The following is a 15997-nucleotide window of genomic DNA, read 5'->3' on the forward strand; positions in this document are numbered from 1 at the left end:
AAAGACGATTAGGAGACTGGAACATCTGTCTTACAAGGAGAAGCTGAAAGACCTCAGGCTTTTTAGCCTGACTGAGAGAGGATCTTGTTAATGCATGTAACTGTCTAAACGGTGAGACTCATGAGGATGGGGCCAGATTCTTTTCAGTAGTACACAGAAATAGGAAGAAGGGCAACAGTCACCATCTAGAACACAGGAGGTTTCACTGGAATTTAAGGAGAAACTTCTTTACTTTGAGGGTGATGGAGCACTGGAAAAGGCTGCCTTGAGAGGTTTCAGTCTCATTCACTGAAGGCTTTCAAAACCACCCTAGATGCATTCCTGTTTAACTTGCTCTAGGTCACCTGTGTTAGCAGGGCAGTCAGACTAGATCATCTCCACAGATCCCTTCTAACCCATAGCAATCTATGATTCAGCTTGAAAGATACACAGCAACAGGTGTGTAAACTCTAGCAAAAGACTCTAGCATACGTGCCCATTTCAAACTGTTTTCAGACCAAACGTCCACATATAATTTCTGTAAGTCTTGTGGAATTGTACTCCTTTCCCTTCCAGTCACCCAGCCAAAAAAACCCCATAGGAAGGAAGAACCAAGACCTTAAATTAAGCAGTCTGTTAACCCTGGTCTGCATCAGGGGAAACGAGAAGTGCAATGGTGGAAATCACACACACATTCTCCCACTTCCTTCCCCAGCAGCAATGCAGGCATTGGTGAAGACTGAATAACCAAATTCAATATTTGCATTATATCCTTATGAGAAAAACAATACAGCCATGCACTTTTCTAGCTACATACAATAAAGAGTTATCCAATCCCATCTCTAGCTGGCACCTACCTTCCAGGCTGGCATCCCTTGGTAGGAGAGTTCACCATTTCGGATGAATTTGTAGAGTGGAGAATCAGGTACAGAATTCAGGTCTCCACACAAGATGACAGGATAGTGGTTGCCTTCAGCAGTTTTTGCAACCTTATCAATCTCTGCTAGAAGCAAGGCCATCTGGGCCAGTTTAATATCTCCCCGCCGGGGATTGAACAACACATGAGTGTTTGCCACACACAAAGGACTGACTGCCTTCAGATGCAGGCTGTCTGGGAGCAGAGGCTGTAGCAGCAGCACCAAACCCACATTATCCCGGTTGAGGACATCCAGGCCAGGACGGAAGTATTCTACGGGGCTAAAGCTGATCAGCTGGAACCTGCTGTGCTTATAGCACACTGCACAGCCATCTGTCTTCGTCCCAGTTCTTCGTTTATAGAAGCACGCAAAGCCTGAAAAGAAAACCTCACCTATTAAATAGTTCATCCAGTCACTACCTCAGGCTCCCTCCATAAGCTGGGGAATTTGGCAAGTCTGTGTCACTATACATTTAGGTACAGCATTATACCCAATTCTGTTCCAGTAATCACAGTTTAGCATTTATCATCAAGGGTTATTTTTCTCTCTCCTTGTCTTTCTAGGACCCTTTTAGTTTTGTTACACTGATCTGTCAAATCTGAGAGATCATTTATAAAAGAAAGGCTAAGGGTCTATGTAGACAGTTCAGAAGTAGGGTCAGCAGCCACTTGACAAATAGGAAGAGCTCTCTCAAGACCTAGTGCTTTGAAGACATTAAGCAGGAAGCATGAGCTGGAGATACAGACCAGTCTCATGTGCAGGAGGTACAGACAGACAAAAACAGAAAACATACCCATTGCCTTGAAGGTCGGTTCCAGCTGCTCCCAGTAATGGTTTTCTTGCACCTCCTGGAGACACAGAATCTGGAAGGAAGACAGAGACCTCATTCACTCCACCAGTTATTTGCTAGCTACCTTCTTTAGGGGGAGGAAGAAAGGAAGGATAAATACCAACCCTGCAACCAGAAAGGTCATGACTGCAACTCTGTCCTGTACTTTCCAGAAAAGGAGCAGTAACTTTCTGGGTCACATCACTTTTAGTTTTCCAGTGAGGAGGCAGAAGTTCCTTCATCACACAAAGATGACTCAAGGAACAGAAAAAGTCATGAAGTCCTCCTCTATGCAAGCTTCCCCTCGTGTGCTGCCTTATAAACCTGGTCCCTTCCTCTCCAAACACAATTATCTCTTCTTCCTCTATTTCAGCCCTTTAAAGAAGTTAAGGCCTACTATCAAAGTACAACCCAAAAAAATGCATGCACAAGGCCTCAAACACTCTCAGAGGAATCCGTGCTCAGTTATCAAGCAGGTAGGACTTCCTCCCTTGTGTTTTTGTTTGAACATGTTAGATCAGACAAATTCAAACTTTGGATACTGATGTGGAAAGGCTCAGTCATACTCACATCAGGATCCCAGTGCTGGATCTCCTGCAGAAGGTTTGGGAGGCGGTAGTTCCAGTTCAGGATGTCTCGATGACAGTGTAGATAGAGATCAAGGCCCTGCTCCACCAGGTCCTGAGCAAGGATGTTGTAAGACATGACTCGAAATTCAAAAAGATGAGTGTTTTTTGTTACCTGCTCTAGCACACAGGGCTGGACAGAAAGATCTTCCCAGTCTCTCCACAAAATCTCTGTATGTAAGAGACAAAAAGCCAAGTTGCAGCCATGCTGGGTACCCTGCTGATACTTTCATGGTCCAGGACCCAGAAAATAGCCATTCTCAGTCTCTAAGCTAAGACATTTTAGCCTCTGAGCAAACCCTCACCCATTCTGTTTTTTTTAGGTGCTCCTTCTGGATGCCTTTGGATAGTTGTTAGTGGGAATGGCATAACAGAAGACCAGAATCAAGCATACTGAAGCCAACCAGCTTTTGGGTGTTTTTTATATTATAAAGGCAGAACTTGGGAATGGTTTCTGGGAAACAAACATATACTGACGTTCAGATCAGAGGGTCTAACAGCACAGAGACTACTAGCTGTGACCAGCACTACCTCAGCGAAAACTCACTTCACAGTTGTCACAAGCAGATCCTGTCAACTCAGTGTGGACAGGTACAACCAAACTCTTTATGATAGCAAACCCAGACACAGTAACCTGATCACATTCACTGCAAGTTTCAAATTCAAATATTAGATTCAGAGCAGTTACTACTGACCGTGGTAGGGTACCTCTGTTGGGAGAGGACAAAGCTGCACTGTATCCCGAATGGGCCAGGTGGGGAGTTCTGCTGGCACGGTGTCTGTATCGTGTGCTAAACTCCAGGCCAGCACAGCTGGGTCTTCATTCTGCACATCTACACTGACAGTGGCACAGCCAGCTATCTGATGATCTGTCTGTGGTACCACAGCTGCCCAAGGGGCACTGCCTGCTACAGCCACTGTTTCCTCTGCTGATTTGGACACTGCATGCTCTTGTGGTTCTGAAGAAGCCAAGGTGTGTAGCTCTGTGAGCTGCTGACCAGCACACTGGGTGATTTCTGGAACTGAATTCAGGTCACTGAGGCTAGTCATCAATAACTCTGAACCTTCTAACCAAGCACTAGTAAGCTTAACTGACACCTCCTCCACTGCTGGAGCACTCTCACTGGATGGCGAATTCCCTGTTCCTTCCTGCAGCCACTGCTGGAGAAGGGCTTCTTGCTCTTCAGGGATCGACCTTCCTCTGGTTGCAGTGAAGTCACCTATCTGGGTGGACGTAGTCTTTGCCAGAAGCACATTCTTTCGACAGGTAAAGAAAGCATCTGCCATTTAAAAACAAAGAAAACCAACATAAGACAGTGAGAAGTCCTTTCTTGCTCATTCTTTTCTTTTTCTTATGCATTTGCTGTAACTGTGCAATACAACCCTCAGGATACCAACTCCAACAAAGTTATAGCCTGACTAACTTAAGCTGCCTCCTCCTGAACACCAGGCCACAGACCAGTTCTAGTTACTAGCCACTGAAACTGTACAGGATGGTAATGGGTTTACCAAATCTAAGGAATGCAGTGACACAGGCAGTCATCCAAGCTGAAATGCCTGTGGAAACAGACAGTCCTCAGGAACAGTGTAAAGGCACAAAAGCCAAGCTCTTGTAGATCATCACTTGGAGCAAGTTCCTTTTCAGGGGTTAAGAAAGTAATGGCCAACTACGATGCTCAAACAGACCACAAGAATGTGCTCTAGAAGAAAAACTGCTATGAAGAGATGAGAAACAAAGACACAGAAGGACCAACACATGTGGTTAAAAACCTCATTAAATAGAGTACATGTACAGAAGTAATATTGGTAAGAATCATTTGATGACTGACGCCTGTGGTACAAAGTTAAAAACCCCCTGCTGTACATGTCACACTTGAATATACAAATATTGGTAAAAGTAGAAAAAGACAGGGACTCTTTCCATTTGCATTTATGTAAGAGAAGGCAACATTTTCATTTTGCTAAGAACTCTGCACAGGCAGTAGTCCCTACGCTAGCAATTTTTGCTGTCTACAGCACTTTTTCTCTACTGCATCCCTCTGACAGGCAGTCTGAGCAAGAACATACAGGAGTCAGCAACATCCATGTGTGCTTTTACTCTTATCTTATGTCATAGAATCATAGAATCATAGAATCAACCAGGTTGGAAGAGACCTCCAAGATCATCCAGTCCAACCTATCACCCAGCCCTAACCAATCAACTAGACCATGACACTAAGTGCCCCATGCAGTCTTTTCTTGAAGACCCCCAGGGACGGTGCCTCCACCACCTCCCTGGGCAGCCCATTCCAATGGGAAATCACTCTCTCTGTAAAGAACTTCTTCCTAACATCCAGCCTATACCTACCCTGGCACAACTTGAGACTGTGTCCCCTTGTTCTATTGCTGGTTGCCTGGGAGAAGAGGCTACCCCCCACCTGGCTACAATGCCCCTTCAGGTAGTTGTAGACAGTAATAAGATCACCCCTGAGCCTTCTCTTCTCCAGGTTAAACAGGCCCAGCTCCCTCAACCTCTCCTCACAGGATTTGTGCTCCAGGCCCCTCACCAGCTTTGTTGCCCTTCTCTGGACATGTTCCAGCACCTCAACATCTTTCTTGAATTGGGGGGCCCAGAACTGGACACAGTACTCAAGGTGTGGCCTGACCAGTGCTGAGTACAGGGGAAGAATAACCTCCCTTGTCCTACTGGCCACACTGTTCCTGAGCCAGGCCAGGATGCCATTGGCTCTCTTGGCCACCTGGGCACACTGCTGGCTCATCTTCAGCTTACTATCTATCAGTACCCCTAGGTCCCTTTCCTCCTGGCTGCTCTCCAGCCACTCAGTCCCCAGCCTATAGCGCTGCTTGGGGTTGTTGTGGCCCATGTCAAGGCTTTCTGCGTGTGTCAGACATGAGGTTTCAAGAACCACACTCTCTGTAGTTTTTTAATTAAGTTCATGAATGTCAGAAACATCAATGCACTAAGGTACAGCTTTTGTATACCACTAGCTAGGCACAGCTGTTACAAGAGCCTGTTGCTATAGGATGTTAAGTTGAATTGGACGAGTCAGCTAGTTGGTCGCTACGATCACAGGCCTGAGGAGCGGGTCAAGCAGGAGGGCAGCTTTACACCAGCAGCAACCACGGACAGTGAAGTAGCAGCAGGATCTAATAAACTAAGTGAAATACTGATACATGCAAAGCTAGAGTCCATCCGTGAGTCACCCACAGGTCCTTGGGAAGCCACAGACCTCAGCGCAGCCCATGTCCAGAGGCCTCCTCATGGCTGCAGCGCGGGTCCGGGACAGGTGGCCCAGGCCTCCACACAGATCGCAACCCGCCACTGCCACACAGCAGCCCGCAGCGAGTCTCCCCAGAAACCCAGCCCGGCGCTGCCCGGGGTGCCCGGCCCGGCCCCGGCCGCCATACCCGTGCGCACGCCATCCCCGCCGGCAGGCCCACGCCCCCAACCGCCCCCTCCCGCTGCCTCGGCCGCAGAGAGCTTCGGGGCCGCCAAGACGACGCTGGCTCCCAACAGCTGAGGCCCCTCCGGCCGCAGCCCCCTCAGACCGAGCGGGAGGAAGCGAGGAGCACCCGCGCCCCGCCCCTCACAACCCTGCCACCGGCTTGCCCCGGCCCCCGCCGCCGCCCGCCCGGGGCCGCGTTACCTAGGAGGGCCCGGAGAAGCCGTGCCGCCGGCAGCAGCACGTAGCAGAGCACTGTACCGATCATACCGCCCGGCGCGGCCCGGCCTCACCGTCCTCGGCCCGGCCCCAGCGAGGCGACGTGCCGCGACGCGCCGGCCTCGCCTCAGCAAGGACTCTGCGGCGCGGCCGCGGCCCGAGTCCCGGTGCCGCGCAGGCACTTACCGCGTCGGGCCGGTACCGGGCCAGGCCGCCACGCTGCAGGGCCTAGATGCCGGCTCGAACCTGGCCCCCCCCGTACGCTGCTCTGGGGCCGCCCCCGGGCAGCTGCGGAAGGCGCCTGAGGCAGCCGCAGCTGGGCGGCCCTGGTGGGGCCGTGTCCCCCCTGCCGCGGCTGAGGCAGGAGCGCAGCCGAGGCCTCGCCCCGCCAAGCCTCCCCAGCCTTCGGGTGCCTGCCGCAGGGCCGGCTCTGGCAGCATTGCGAGTTGTGACCCTAAGCAGGGTGACGGCAGGCTTACTGTCCATCCTGAAATTCGTGTGTTGTGCCCTGTTCTCCAACGATCCATACAAAAATGAACATTTCCAGGTTACTTTTTTCCCCTGGAGGGCCACTCAACAAATAAAGCCCTGTTTACTCCAGGTAAGTTAATAATTGCACAAGCTTTTCAAACACAGTTGATGATAGCCAAGGTTTTGCAAAGTGCAGCCTCCGTGTGGACAAAAAACACCGGGCATGGGTGAAATACCTGTCCAGGAGTATGTGCTGTGCACAGGTCATCACAGCTCTGCAGAATGGTTCCTTCTTATTGTGCTAGTTTGAAGCAGGGTAGAATGTTTTGGTGAGAAGAACTAGATCACAGGCTGTGAAAGGAAATCCACGGTGATGTCTACTCCCCTCAGAGTCTTGCTGAAGAAGAAATGAAAACATTAGATAGCACTCTCACTGTTTTGTCTTGCACTCTGCCTTGGTCTTCTGACTGAGCTGCATCTCCCTAACCTCACCTTCCATTTGGCCTAACTCACTTTGCTTCATAACCACTTGGCTGAACCTCTATTCTTCTTTAGGACTGGGGTAAGGTTGAGAGGGGCAGGGGGAAGGTGAGAGGTGGTTGAGAGCCCCTCCTGGGGACTCAGGTTTCTGGGAGGGGAGTTGTGTTTCTGTATTACCTTTTACCTTGTCTATTTCTGTCTATAACTGTATATACTGTAAATATCTGCTTGTCTATTGTGCTGCTGTAAATAAATAGCTTCATTTATATTCCCAGAGCCGGCTGAGTCTAGTCTGGGTATTTCTAAAGCGTGGGGGGGCAGGGAACACCCAAACCATCACACTTACCTAGGTAGCAGGATGTTGTGGCCTCTGCAGCTTAAGACCTGCTACAAGTTGAAACCAGGCAGTTCCAAATGAAAAGAGAAGTCCTGGCTGAAGTCCACATTTTTAGCATTTTTACTTTGTTCCACATTCAAACGTAAGCAACATCTAAAGACAAGTAGAGCGGAGTGAGCACTGCTACAACATTTTACACAAAATGCACGCTTCTAATGTGTGATCTTAGTAGCCTTTTTCCAAACTCAAATCTTTTAAGATGAGTGTGTACAATGAAGTCAAGGCTTGTGTCATCCCTGCCTTTTGTGCAGACAAGAGCTGCTGTGGTGATGACCAACTGCTGTCTCCTCAGGTACGCTTCCACAAAACCCTTTCTCAGGGACAGCCTGCCTCTTAACCCGTTTGTTAATGATGATTAGCACAACGGATGTCCATGACTGGGATCTGTTATAATGTATATAGATAATAATCCCACCAGTTTAATTTTCAGATCCTGAGTTATGAAACACTGCAGACTACAGACACAGTGACTTGTCTCAGATCTCACAGATGTCTCTGGTAAAGCACAGAACAAGACTCTGGCCTCACATCCCTTGCTGCAGTAAGCAAACTTCTGGAAAACATCATTGGAGGACTTTCTCCAGAGGAGGGATCTGCAATATTAAGGGCTGGGGCATTTAAAAGAAGGGCAACAAAGCTGGTGAAGGGCCTGGAACACAAGCCCTATGAGGAGAGGCTGAGGGAGCTGGGCCTGTTTAGCCTGGAGAAGAGGAGGCTCAGGGGTGACCTCATTGCTGTCTACAACTACCTGAAGGGACACTGTAGCCAGGTGGGGAGTGGCCTCTTCTCCTAGGCAACCAGCAACAGAACAAGGGGACACAGTCTCAAGTTGTGCTGGGGGAGGTATAGGCTGGATGTTAGGAGGAAGTTCTTTACAGAGAGAGTGATTGGCGTTGGAATGGGCTGCCCAGGGAGGTGGTCTTGAGGTCTTCAAGAAAAGACTGGATGAGGCACTCGGTGCCATGGTCTTGTTGACTGGATAGGGCTGGGGGATAGGTCGGATTGGATGATCTTGGAGGTCTCTTCCAACCTGGTTGATTTCTATGATTCTATGATCTTTAAGAGATCTGAGAAAATATCTTTAGAACCAACCCACATCAGGATAATTAGACAGGAATCTGAGAGGAACATTAGCTGATACCACAAACAAGTATCTAGGCAGCCACAGTTATTCGGCCTACACTTGGAAAAACCATATTTACAAATTTTGGCAATAAAATCGAGGCTAACAATGGTCATCTGCTTCACAGTCAGTCCTTCCACTGGCTTTTGTAGCATTTTGTTCTGTATCCAAATGTAACCCTATCATGGAGCCTAATGACTGGACTACTTGAGAGGTTTATGTAACAGAACTAGAGGAATGAAACTGCTAAATATATCCCATCCTTGGGAAAATGCACTTTTACTTCCTCTGGGTATAGCCCAGGTTATACAGTGTGTGGGCTTCAAACTCTGCACAAAAGCTTATGTTCACTGAGCATCATCCATCATGGAAGTTTTTCTGACTGTATATATTAGTTCTGCTCAACCTTTGTCAGAAAACCTCTTCCATTACAGTTTTGGGTTTAGCCCCTTAATAAGGGTCACAAAGCCCTTTATATAAGTGACACAAAATTATAAGCACTGAACCAATTTTGGCACTAACAGTAGGTGGTGGAATAAATGGGTATTTGATTTGAGGCCCCATTATGTGTTGACAAGTTTACAAGCCACACTTTACTATGGAGTGCCCTGGAAATTTGTCAGTAGGAATGACTGAATCTGTTCAAGACTGAAGTGGCACATACAGTCCTTCTACCCTCATCTCCTTTCAGACTGCAGCTGCTGCAGTCTGGCTTTCTTATGAAGTTGTACAAACTGGAATATGAACTCAAAGGAGAGTAGAATTCTTATCGGCAGCCTGGCCTGAATTTCTGATTCATTGAGGGGGGTTCACAGCCCAAACCACAGCTGTTTTCTTCTCAGTTATCAGGAGCCAATGGGATCCCAAAGCCATGGGGTTTCCAGCACTGTATGTCACTCCTTTGGAGTCAGAAGGTGCAGATGAGGTCATAGAAGGGCAAGGTGCTGGGGACAGGGCAGCTGCAGCCTCCACGGGGCTTTCTCATGACACCTGTCAGTCCCTGCAAGCAGGAAATTAGATTCTGCTGTTCATAAGCAGTACAAATCAAGAGCACAGATCTTCAAAAGTAGGACCATTCCTCCTGGAGATGTTTTAATTGTAGCTAAGTGACTGCACTTGTTGTATTTAGATATGAGGAACTTAATGGCATCTAGGAGGTGTCTGTGAACTACTTTTTACAGAGGAGAAAAAGCAAAGGAACGTGCTTCTTGCCTGGTGGTGACATGGAGAAAGACTCTGAGAAGGACACAGGTGCAGTGTTTAGATACTACCAAACTTACTTCAGAAGTAGTAAGAAATAGCCAAAGGAAAATCACCAGCACCCAAGAGGGACTGCTGTTACAGCAGGCTCATTACCAGGTGGGAAGGCTGCCATTCCTGAAGCCAGGAAGCAATGAGGAGAAAGGTGGTAAATAAGGATCCAGGGTGCCAGTGCCCAGAGACAGGAGGTGCTGACAAGCAGCAGCTTGGAAGACAAAATGCATCAGAACTGGGCTTGTCAGTACTGGCTTCCAGGTACTGACTCAGGCTCAGCACCTTGTGAGACCAGATTGTGTCTGAGCCTTCCATCACCCGGGAGGACAGGCAGGGCACGAGGGGAACAGAAGTTTTTGTGAACTGGCTGCTCAGGCAGTGTTTGTAAACCGTAGAGTCACGGTCCAGGTCTGCTTGCAGGACTTTGGCCTGACTTCTTAGCTTAGCATAGTGGTTCCTCTCAAAGTTCAAAGCCTTCCTGGGTCTGTCAGGTGGTACAAATCAATTCCTTCTTTTCCTCTGTAATGTAGTTACTGTAAGGCTGTCAAATATGTAGGACAGCTTCTCTCTTTGGTGTTTGTTTTTCTGCACTTAAACAGAGCACAAATGTAATTTAGAAAGTGTTACATAAGAATTTTCCTTCATTGTTGCTCTGATAGGTGCCTTTTATCAGATATTTTCTGTTTCAAAATTATATTTGTCTAAATATCCTTTCTCATCTTTCTCTAAAGGTAGCTTGTTTGTTTTTTCTGATTCTGCAACAGTAATTTATTGCCTGTTTGGAATTAATCCCTTTTAGATAGCTTTTCTGCTAATGAGCTTTCTGTTCTTGGCTATGAACTTTTGGAACTTTTCACTCCTTAAGTGGGATCAGACAAAATTAATTACCTGCTATCAAACCCAAACAATTACATTAAAATTAGTAATCCTTATGGGGTTTTGACAGTACTAACTTTGAAAAGATTGTCTCTAGGAAATATCTCAGCAGTTGATAGTTGGTTGCCATTTTCCCTTGAATTGAATAGTTGTAGGTAAAATGCTGGCTCAATCTGACTGTCAGCAGTAGGAGAACAGTGTAATTGTTCATCCTTCCTTACTCCAGAGGGAGGAAGTTGTCAGAATGTTTGGTTGTTTTGATTTTTTTCTTTGTCTGATTTTTTTCTATTGGGATGAAGAAAGAAAAAAAAAATCCCACAAATACCTAAAATATTTTGCTTATAATTTCTTTAGAAGCCTTTCAATATCCTCAGTGGCATGACTTAGGAGACAATGGTTTGATACCTTTGATTACATGAGCAAGCCAAGGCACAGATAGTTTTTTTCCAAGTCACAATAAACTTACTTTCTCCATTTTTCAATAAAAAACAGCATTTAGGATACTGTATCTATTGCTAAATACTTTGCTTGGATACAAAAATCACGTCTTATAGCTCTTCCCTCATAGATTCCTTCAATGCTTAATACTGTCAAATTAATATAATCATCTCGTTTGGCACATCACTGAACCTAAGTGATTCACACAGTATCACACAGTATCACAGTATTATTAGGATTGGAAGAGACCTCACAGATCATCAAGTCCAACCTTTTACCACAGAGCTCAAGGCTAGACCATGGCACCAAGTGCCACGTCCAACCTTGCCTTGAACAGCTCCAGGGACGGTGACTCCACCACCTCCCTGGGCAGCCCATTCCAGTGTCCAATGACTCTCTCAGTGAAGAACTTTCTCCTCACCTCCAGCCTAAATTTCCCCTGGCGTAGCTTGAGGCTGTGTCCTCTCGTTCTGGCACTGGCCACCTGAGAGAAGAGAGCAACCTCCTCCTGGACACAACCACCCCTCAGGTAGTTGTAGACAGCAATAAGGTCACCCCTGAGCCTCCTCTTCTCCAGGCTAAACAATCCCAGCTCCCTCAGCCTCTCCTCGTAGGGCTGTGCTCAAGGCCTCTCCCCAGCCTCGTCGCCCTTCTCTGGACACGCTCAAGCATCTCAATGTCCCTCCTAAACTGGGGGGCCCAGAACTGAACACAGTACTCAAGGTGTGGTCTAACCAGTGCAGAGTACAGGGGCAGAATGACCTCCCTGCTCCTGCTGACCACACCATTCCTGATGCAGGCCAGGATGCCACTGGCTCTCTTGGCCACCTGGGCACACTGCTGGCTCATGTTCAGGCGGGTATCAATCAGCACCCCCAGATCCCTCTCTGTCTGGCTGCTCTCCAGCCACTCCGACCCCAGCCTGTATCTCTGCATGGGGTTGTTGTGGCCAAAGTGCAGCACCCTGCACTTGGAGCTATTGAACCCCATCCCATTGGACTCTGCCCATCTGTTCAGGCGGTCAAGGTCCCTCTGCAGAGCCCTTCTGCCCTCCAACCCAGTCACATCTGCCCCCAGCTTAGTGTCATCTGCAAACTTGCTGATGACTGACTCCATGCCCTCATCCAGATCATCAATGAAGATGTTAAAGAGGATGGGGCCCAGCACAGATCCCTGAGGGACACCACTAGTGACTGGCCGCCAGCTGGATGTGGCACCATTCACCACCACTCTCTGGGTCCGGCCCTCCAGCCAGTTCCTAACCCAGCACAGAGTGTTGCCATCCAAGCCACTGATTCCTTACAGGATGTTTAAAAAATACACATATCTGAGCATTTACATTAGTATAACTTGTCTGCATATGGCAAAATGCTGGGTTTCATTTTATGAGTTGCCCCAACTGAGCTGCTATTCTCATACATTTTAGGCCAGACATTCAGAATGAAAGAAGTGAAGACAACCTTCCTTTCACAGATTAAATTCCTTAGTACATATCAATTAGATTTTATCCTGGCAGAAAGGGAGAACAATTTATTTAGATCTTCATCTGGCCTTTACATCCATCAGTTCTAAGAGGCACTAATTCATTACTTGTTGCAATGCTAGGAAAAAGATAAGAAACATTTTCTGAACTCCGCAGAGCTACTGAAGTATAAATTGCTGGTGTGATTTATTGAATATTTGTACAAAACAAGTGAGGGGACATAAAGCAACATCCCAGAGATCAGGCATTTTTAACCCAGCACAAGAGAAGGGATTCACAGTGTTCTGAATATATCCCTCACAAGTCATGCATCAAACCATGGAGTAAACTCTCTTCTTAGCACCTGGTTCATCACTGGCACAAGCCACACATGAGGCAGGATGACCACAGAGATTCATCTGGAGAAGGGAAAGGTGATAAAGGAGTCTCACAGAATCACAGAATATATATGGTTGCAATAGACCTCAAAGATCATCCAGTCTGACTCTCAGCCCAGCACTAAACCATGTCCCTAAGCGCCAGATGGCACTTGAACACCCCCAGCGACCATGACTCCACCACTGCCCTGGCCAAACCATTCCAATGTTTGATAACCCTTTCAGTGAAGAAATATTTCCTAATATTCAGCCTGAACTTCCCCTGGCTCAGCCTGAAACCGTTTCCTCTAGTCCTGTCGCTTTTCATCAAGAAGGGGCTGGCCCCTTCCTCACTCCAACCTCCCTTCAGGTAGTTGTACTGTATGGTGGGGTCTCCCCCTACCCTCCTCTTCTCCAGAATGAACAACCCCAGCTCCCTCAGATGCTCCTTGTAGGCCATTTACTGCAGCCCCTTTATGAGCCTCATTGTCCTTCTCTGGACAGACTCCAGCACCTCACCCTGTAGTGAGTAGCCCAGAATTGAACACAGTACTCTAGGTGTGGCCTCACCAGTGCTGAGTACAGGAGGATGATCACCTTCCTGTTCCTGCTGGCCACTGTGTTTCTAATACAAGCCATTTCCACACCCACCACTTTACATTATGTTGGTTGTAACCAGCATAGCATAGCATATATTATAGCATAGCTATATAGCATAGCCTGTCTGTTCCCCAGAGTAGGAAGTTTGTTTTTATCAGGATGTCCAGCACTGTAGAGCTATTAAACAAAGATCAGTGGATATTGTCACAATGTCCCAAATCTGTGGTTCCACTTGTCTCATGGGTTCTTTACATGGGATTTGGACCTATTTTTACTCCTCCTTTTGTCTTTCTCACAGTAAACTAATGCAAGTAAACCCATCATTTGAACAAATGAAGTCTGGCAGAAGGAAAAGGTCTTAAGAAAGGAGCTGCAGCTGTAGGACTGTTTGAAATGCAGTGATGTGTGTGCCAGCTGTCCAGTCTTTCCCTCACATAGGTTGAATGAACAGTCAAACTGCAAGCTCCATGTCACACATCAATGATGTGACATCCAAAAGGAGTACAAATTTACAAGGTCAATAGCCTGCAGCTCTAAAAGGAAATAATGAGTATGGGAAGCAATGACAGGGAATTAAAACAAATATTTAGAGGTGGGGGGGGGGGGGGAAGGGAGTGTTATGCTATTAGCTAGAAATTCTTTTGTCAAAATTACTCTTAATTTTTTTAAATGCACTTATTTACTTTCTAAAATTTTCCAAATTCTTCTTCTAACTATAAAATAAATTATAAATTGTAAGCAAGAGAGGCTGTATCATCTATCACACTCAGTTCCAAAATACTTTATCTTCTGCCATGCTTGAAGCATTCCCAGTCTGATTGCAATGTCAGCCAATTATATCCTGCCCATGCCTTGAGCAAGTGTGAGCCACTTCAGGAGAGCTAGGAGGAACTAGCATGGGTTTGTGGGGAAATAGGATGAAGAAAGAAAATTTGCTTTGCCTGGTGGGCTCAGAAATTGAAAAAGGGGAGAAAGGCAGCTCAGGAAGGAGTGAAGATCTAAAGCAGGACAACTGTGAGTCCCACACACATGGGCTACAGACTCTGGGCATGGCTTTTTCCAAAAGCTGCCAGTCCACAGATCTGCAGCCCCAGAGTGAGCCCATGTCCACACTGGGGTCAGCACCACTTGCATGCAATCCACAGGGAGCAGGGAGCATGAAGGAATGCATCCATAGCAAGGTGAAGAGGGGCACAGTTTTCAGTGAGTAGTGGGAGGTCTATCACTTCCAGGGAATCATCTTACATTGACAAAATCAATCTTGTTTGGTTTCATGACAGATCAGAATGAAGAGGTGCCCAAAATCAATGAGTCTTTGGAGTCTGTGTCTCTGACTGATGCCTCAGCAAAGAAGGCCACAGAAAGGTCTGACACTGACCTAGAAGTTGAAGGTGAATGTTTTCTGACCTCTGCCCTCACTAGCCTTTTTCTTACAATCAGAACTGTACATAGCAATTGGTATATATTCAAAATGGAGACAAAGGACACAACCCTGACAGAGTCCTGACGACCTCATGTTATCTGTCAGTTGATAAAGATGAAGGCAGATGAATTTCCCTCTAAGAGCTCTCCCTTTGATGTCAAGCATTTTCCTTTCACTGTTTTCTATACACTATGACTATCCCATTGTTCCTTTAATAAGCAACACAACCAGCCCAGCCCAATGCCTGGGCAGCAGAAGCTTCTCCCTTTCAGCTGAAACCAAGGGTAGGACTGAGGCTGTCTTTCTGCACTCCTGATGGAGCACTGCATAGCAACTGCAGCCTGTGTACTATGCCCTTGCCACAACTGTCCTAGGCTTTTCTGTTGGCTTTCCTCTTATATTCGACCTGGGGAAGTCAGTCCTCTGGCTGAACAAGCTTTGCACTCATTTTCTTAACAGTAGAGTTTGCCCATAAGTCAAGATGAGATCTTTTTATTTTTTTCTAAGTGGAAGGAAAATCAAACCCCATAAGAATGCAAGAACAAAAGACCATTTTGTTAGAGGCCTCAGACTGAACTGGAAAATGGCTTTGATGAGAGGGGCATTTGTCTTGAGGTCAGACCATTGAATGCATAGAACAACATGGAGAAATAGGAGCTCTAAGTACAGGGTTTGATGAAGGAATTCCAAATGACAGGGTTTTGTGGAAATACAGCCGCCAGCTGCACCGATACATCTCACTGCAGCTGTGTCAACAGCACCCAGTGGCCAATATGAGAATGCTAGGATTCTTTCTGCTGGTTGTAAGCCAAAATGTTCTGAGCTGCCCTAGCTCTGGTGGCAATATCAGCTGTGTGCTTCAATTAAAATAAAATATTTATTTAAAAGAGATGAAAATGTTTTTGCCTGACGTCAAGAATTCTCAATTACACCAAGAAAGGTTTTTAGTCACACTGCAGACTGGTGAGAAGATGCAGCAAGTCACTGGATGCCAAATGGAGAAGCAAGGAGGCTTTATTAACTCTCAGAGGTCTGGAATAAAGGGATGAGGAGAGCCATTAGGAGTAAAACCCTGCTGTTGTT

General features: G+C 46.9%; 2 protein-coding genes across 3 annotated transcripts in view; one reads left to right on the forward strand and one right to left on the reverse strand.

Annotated features, from left to right (window-relative positions):
- Window positions 1-6360, reverse strand: part of ANGEL1 (angel homolog 1) — a 19970-nt gene extending 13610 nt beyond the window's left edge. Inside the window, exons 1-5 of one of the 2 annotated variants that reach the window (XM_064150358.1) lie at window positions 6200-6360; window positions 3047-3631; window positions 2296-2522; window positions 1690-1759; window positions 837-1270 (exon numbers count right to left, since the gene is read on the reverse strand). In XM_064150358.1, the coding sequence (XP_064006428.1) occupies window positions 837-1270; window positions 1690-1759; window positions 2296-2522; window positions 3047-3401 (1086 nt within the window). In that variant the 5' untranslated portion in view covers window positions 3402-3631; window positions 6200-6360. Of the gene's footprint in view, window positions 1-836; window positions 1271-1689; window positions 1760-2295; window positions 2523-3046; window positions 3632-5998; window positions 6120-6199 lie in introns of those variants that run through there. The other variant, XM_064150352.1, reaches the window with a different exon arrangement.
- LRRC74A (leucine rich repeat containing 74A) overlaps window positions 6246-15997 on the forward strand; it is a 24103-nt gene continuing 14351 nt past the window's right edge. The window contains 5 exon segments of the mRNA XM_064156071.1: window positions 6246-6614; window positions 7561-7627; window positions 9639-9697; window positions 9699-9735; window positions 14772-14882. Of these exon segments, the coding sequence (XP_064012141.1) occupies window positions 6246-6614; window positions 7561-7627; window positions 9639-9697; window positions 9699-9735; window positions 14772-14882 (643 nt within the window).

The sequence above is a fragment of the Pogoniulus pusillus genome, chromosome 1 (genome assembly GCF_015220805.1).
Source record: "Pogoniulus pusillus isolate bPogPus1 chromosome 1, bPogPus1.pri, whole genome shotgun sequence".
Taxonomy (NCBI): Eukaryota; Metazoa; Chordata; class Aves; order Piciformes; family Lybiidae; genus Pogoniulus; species Pogoniulus pusillus.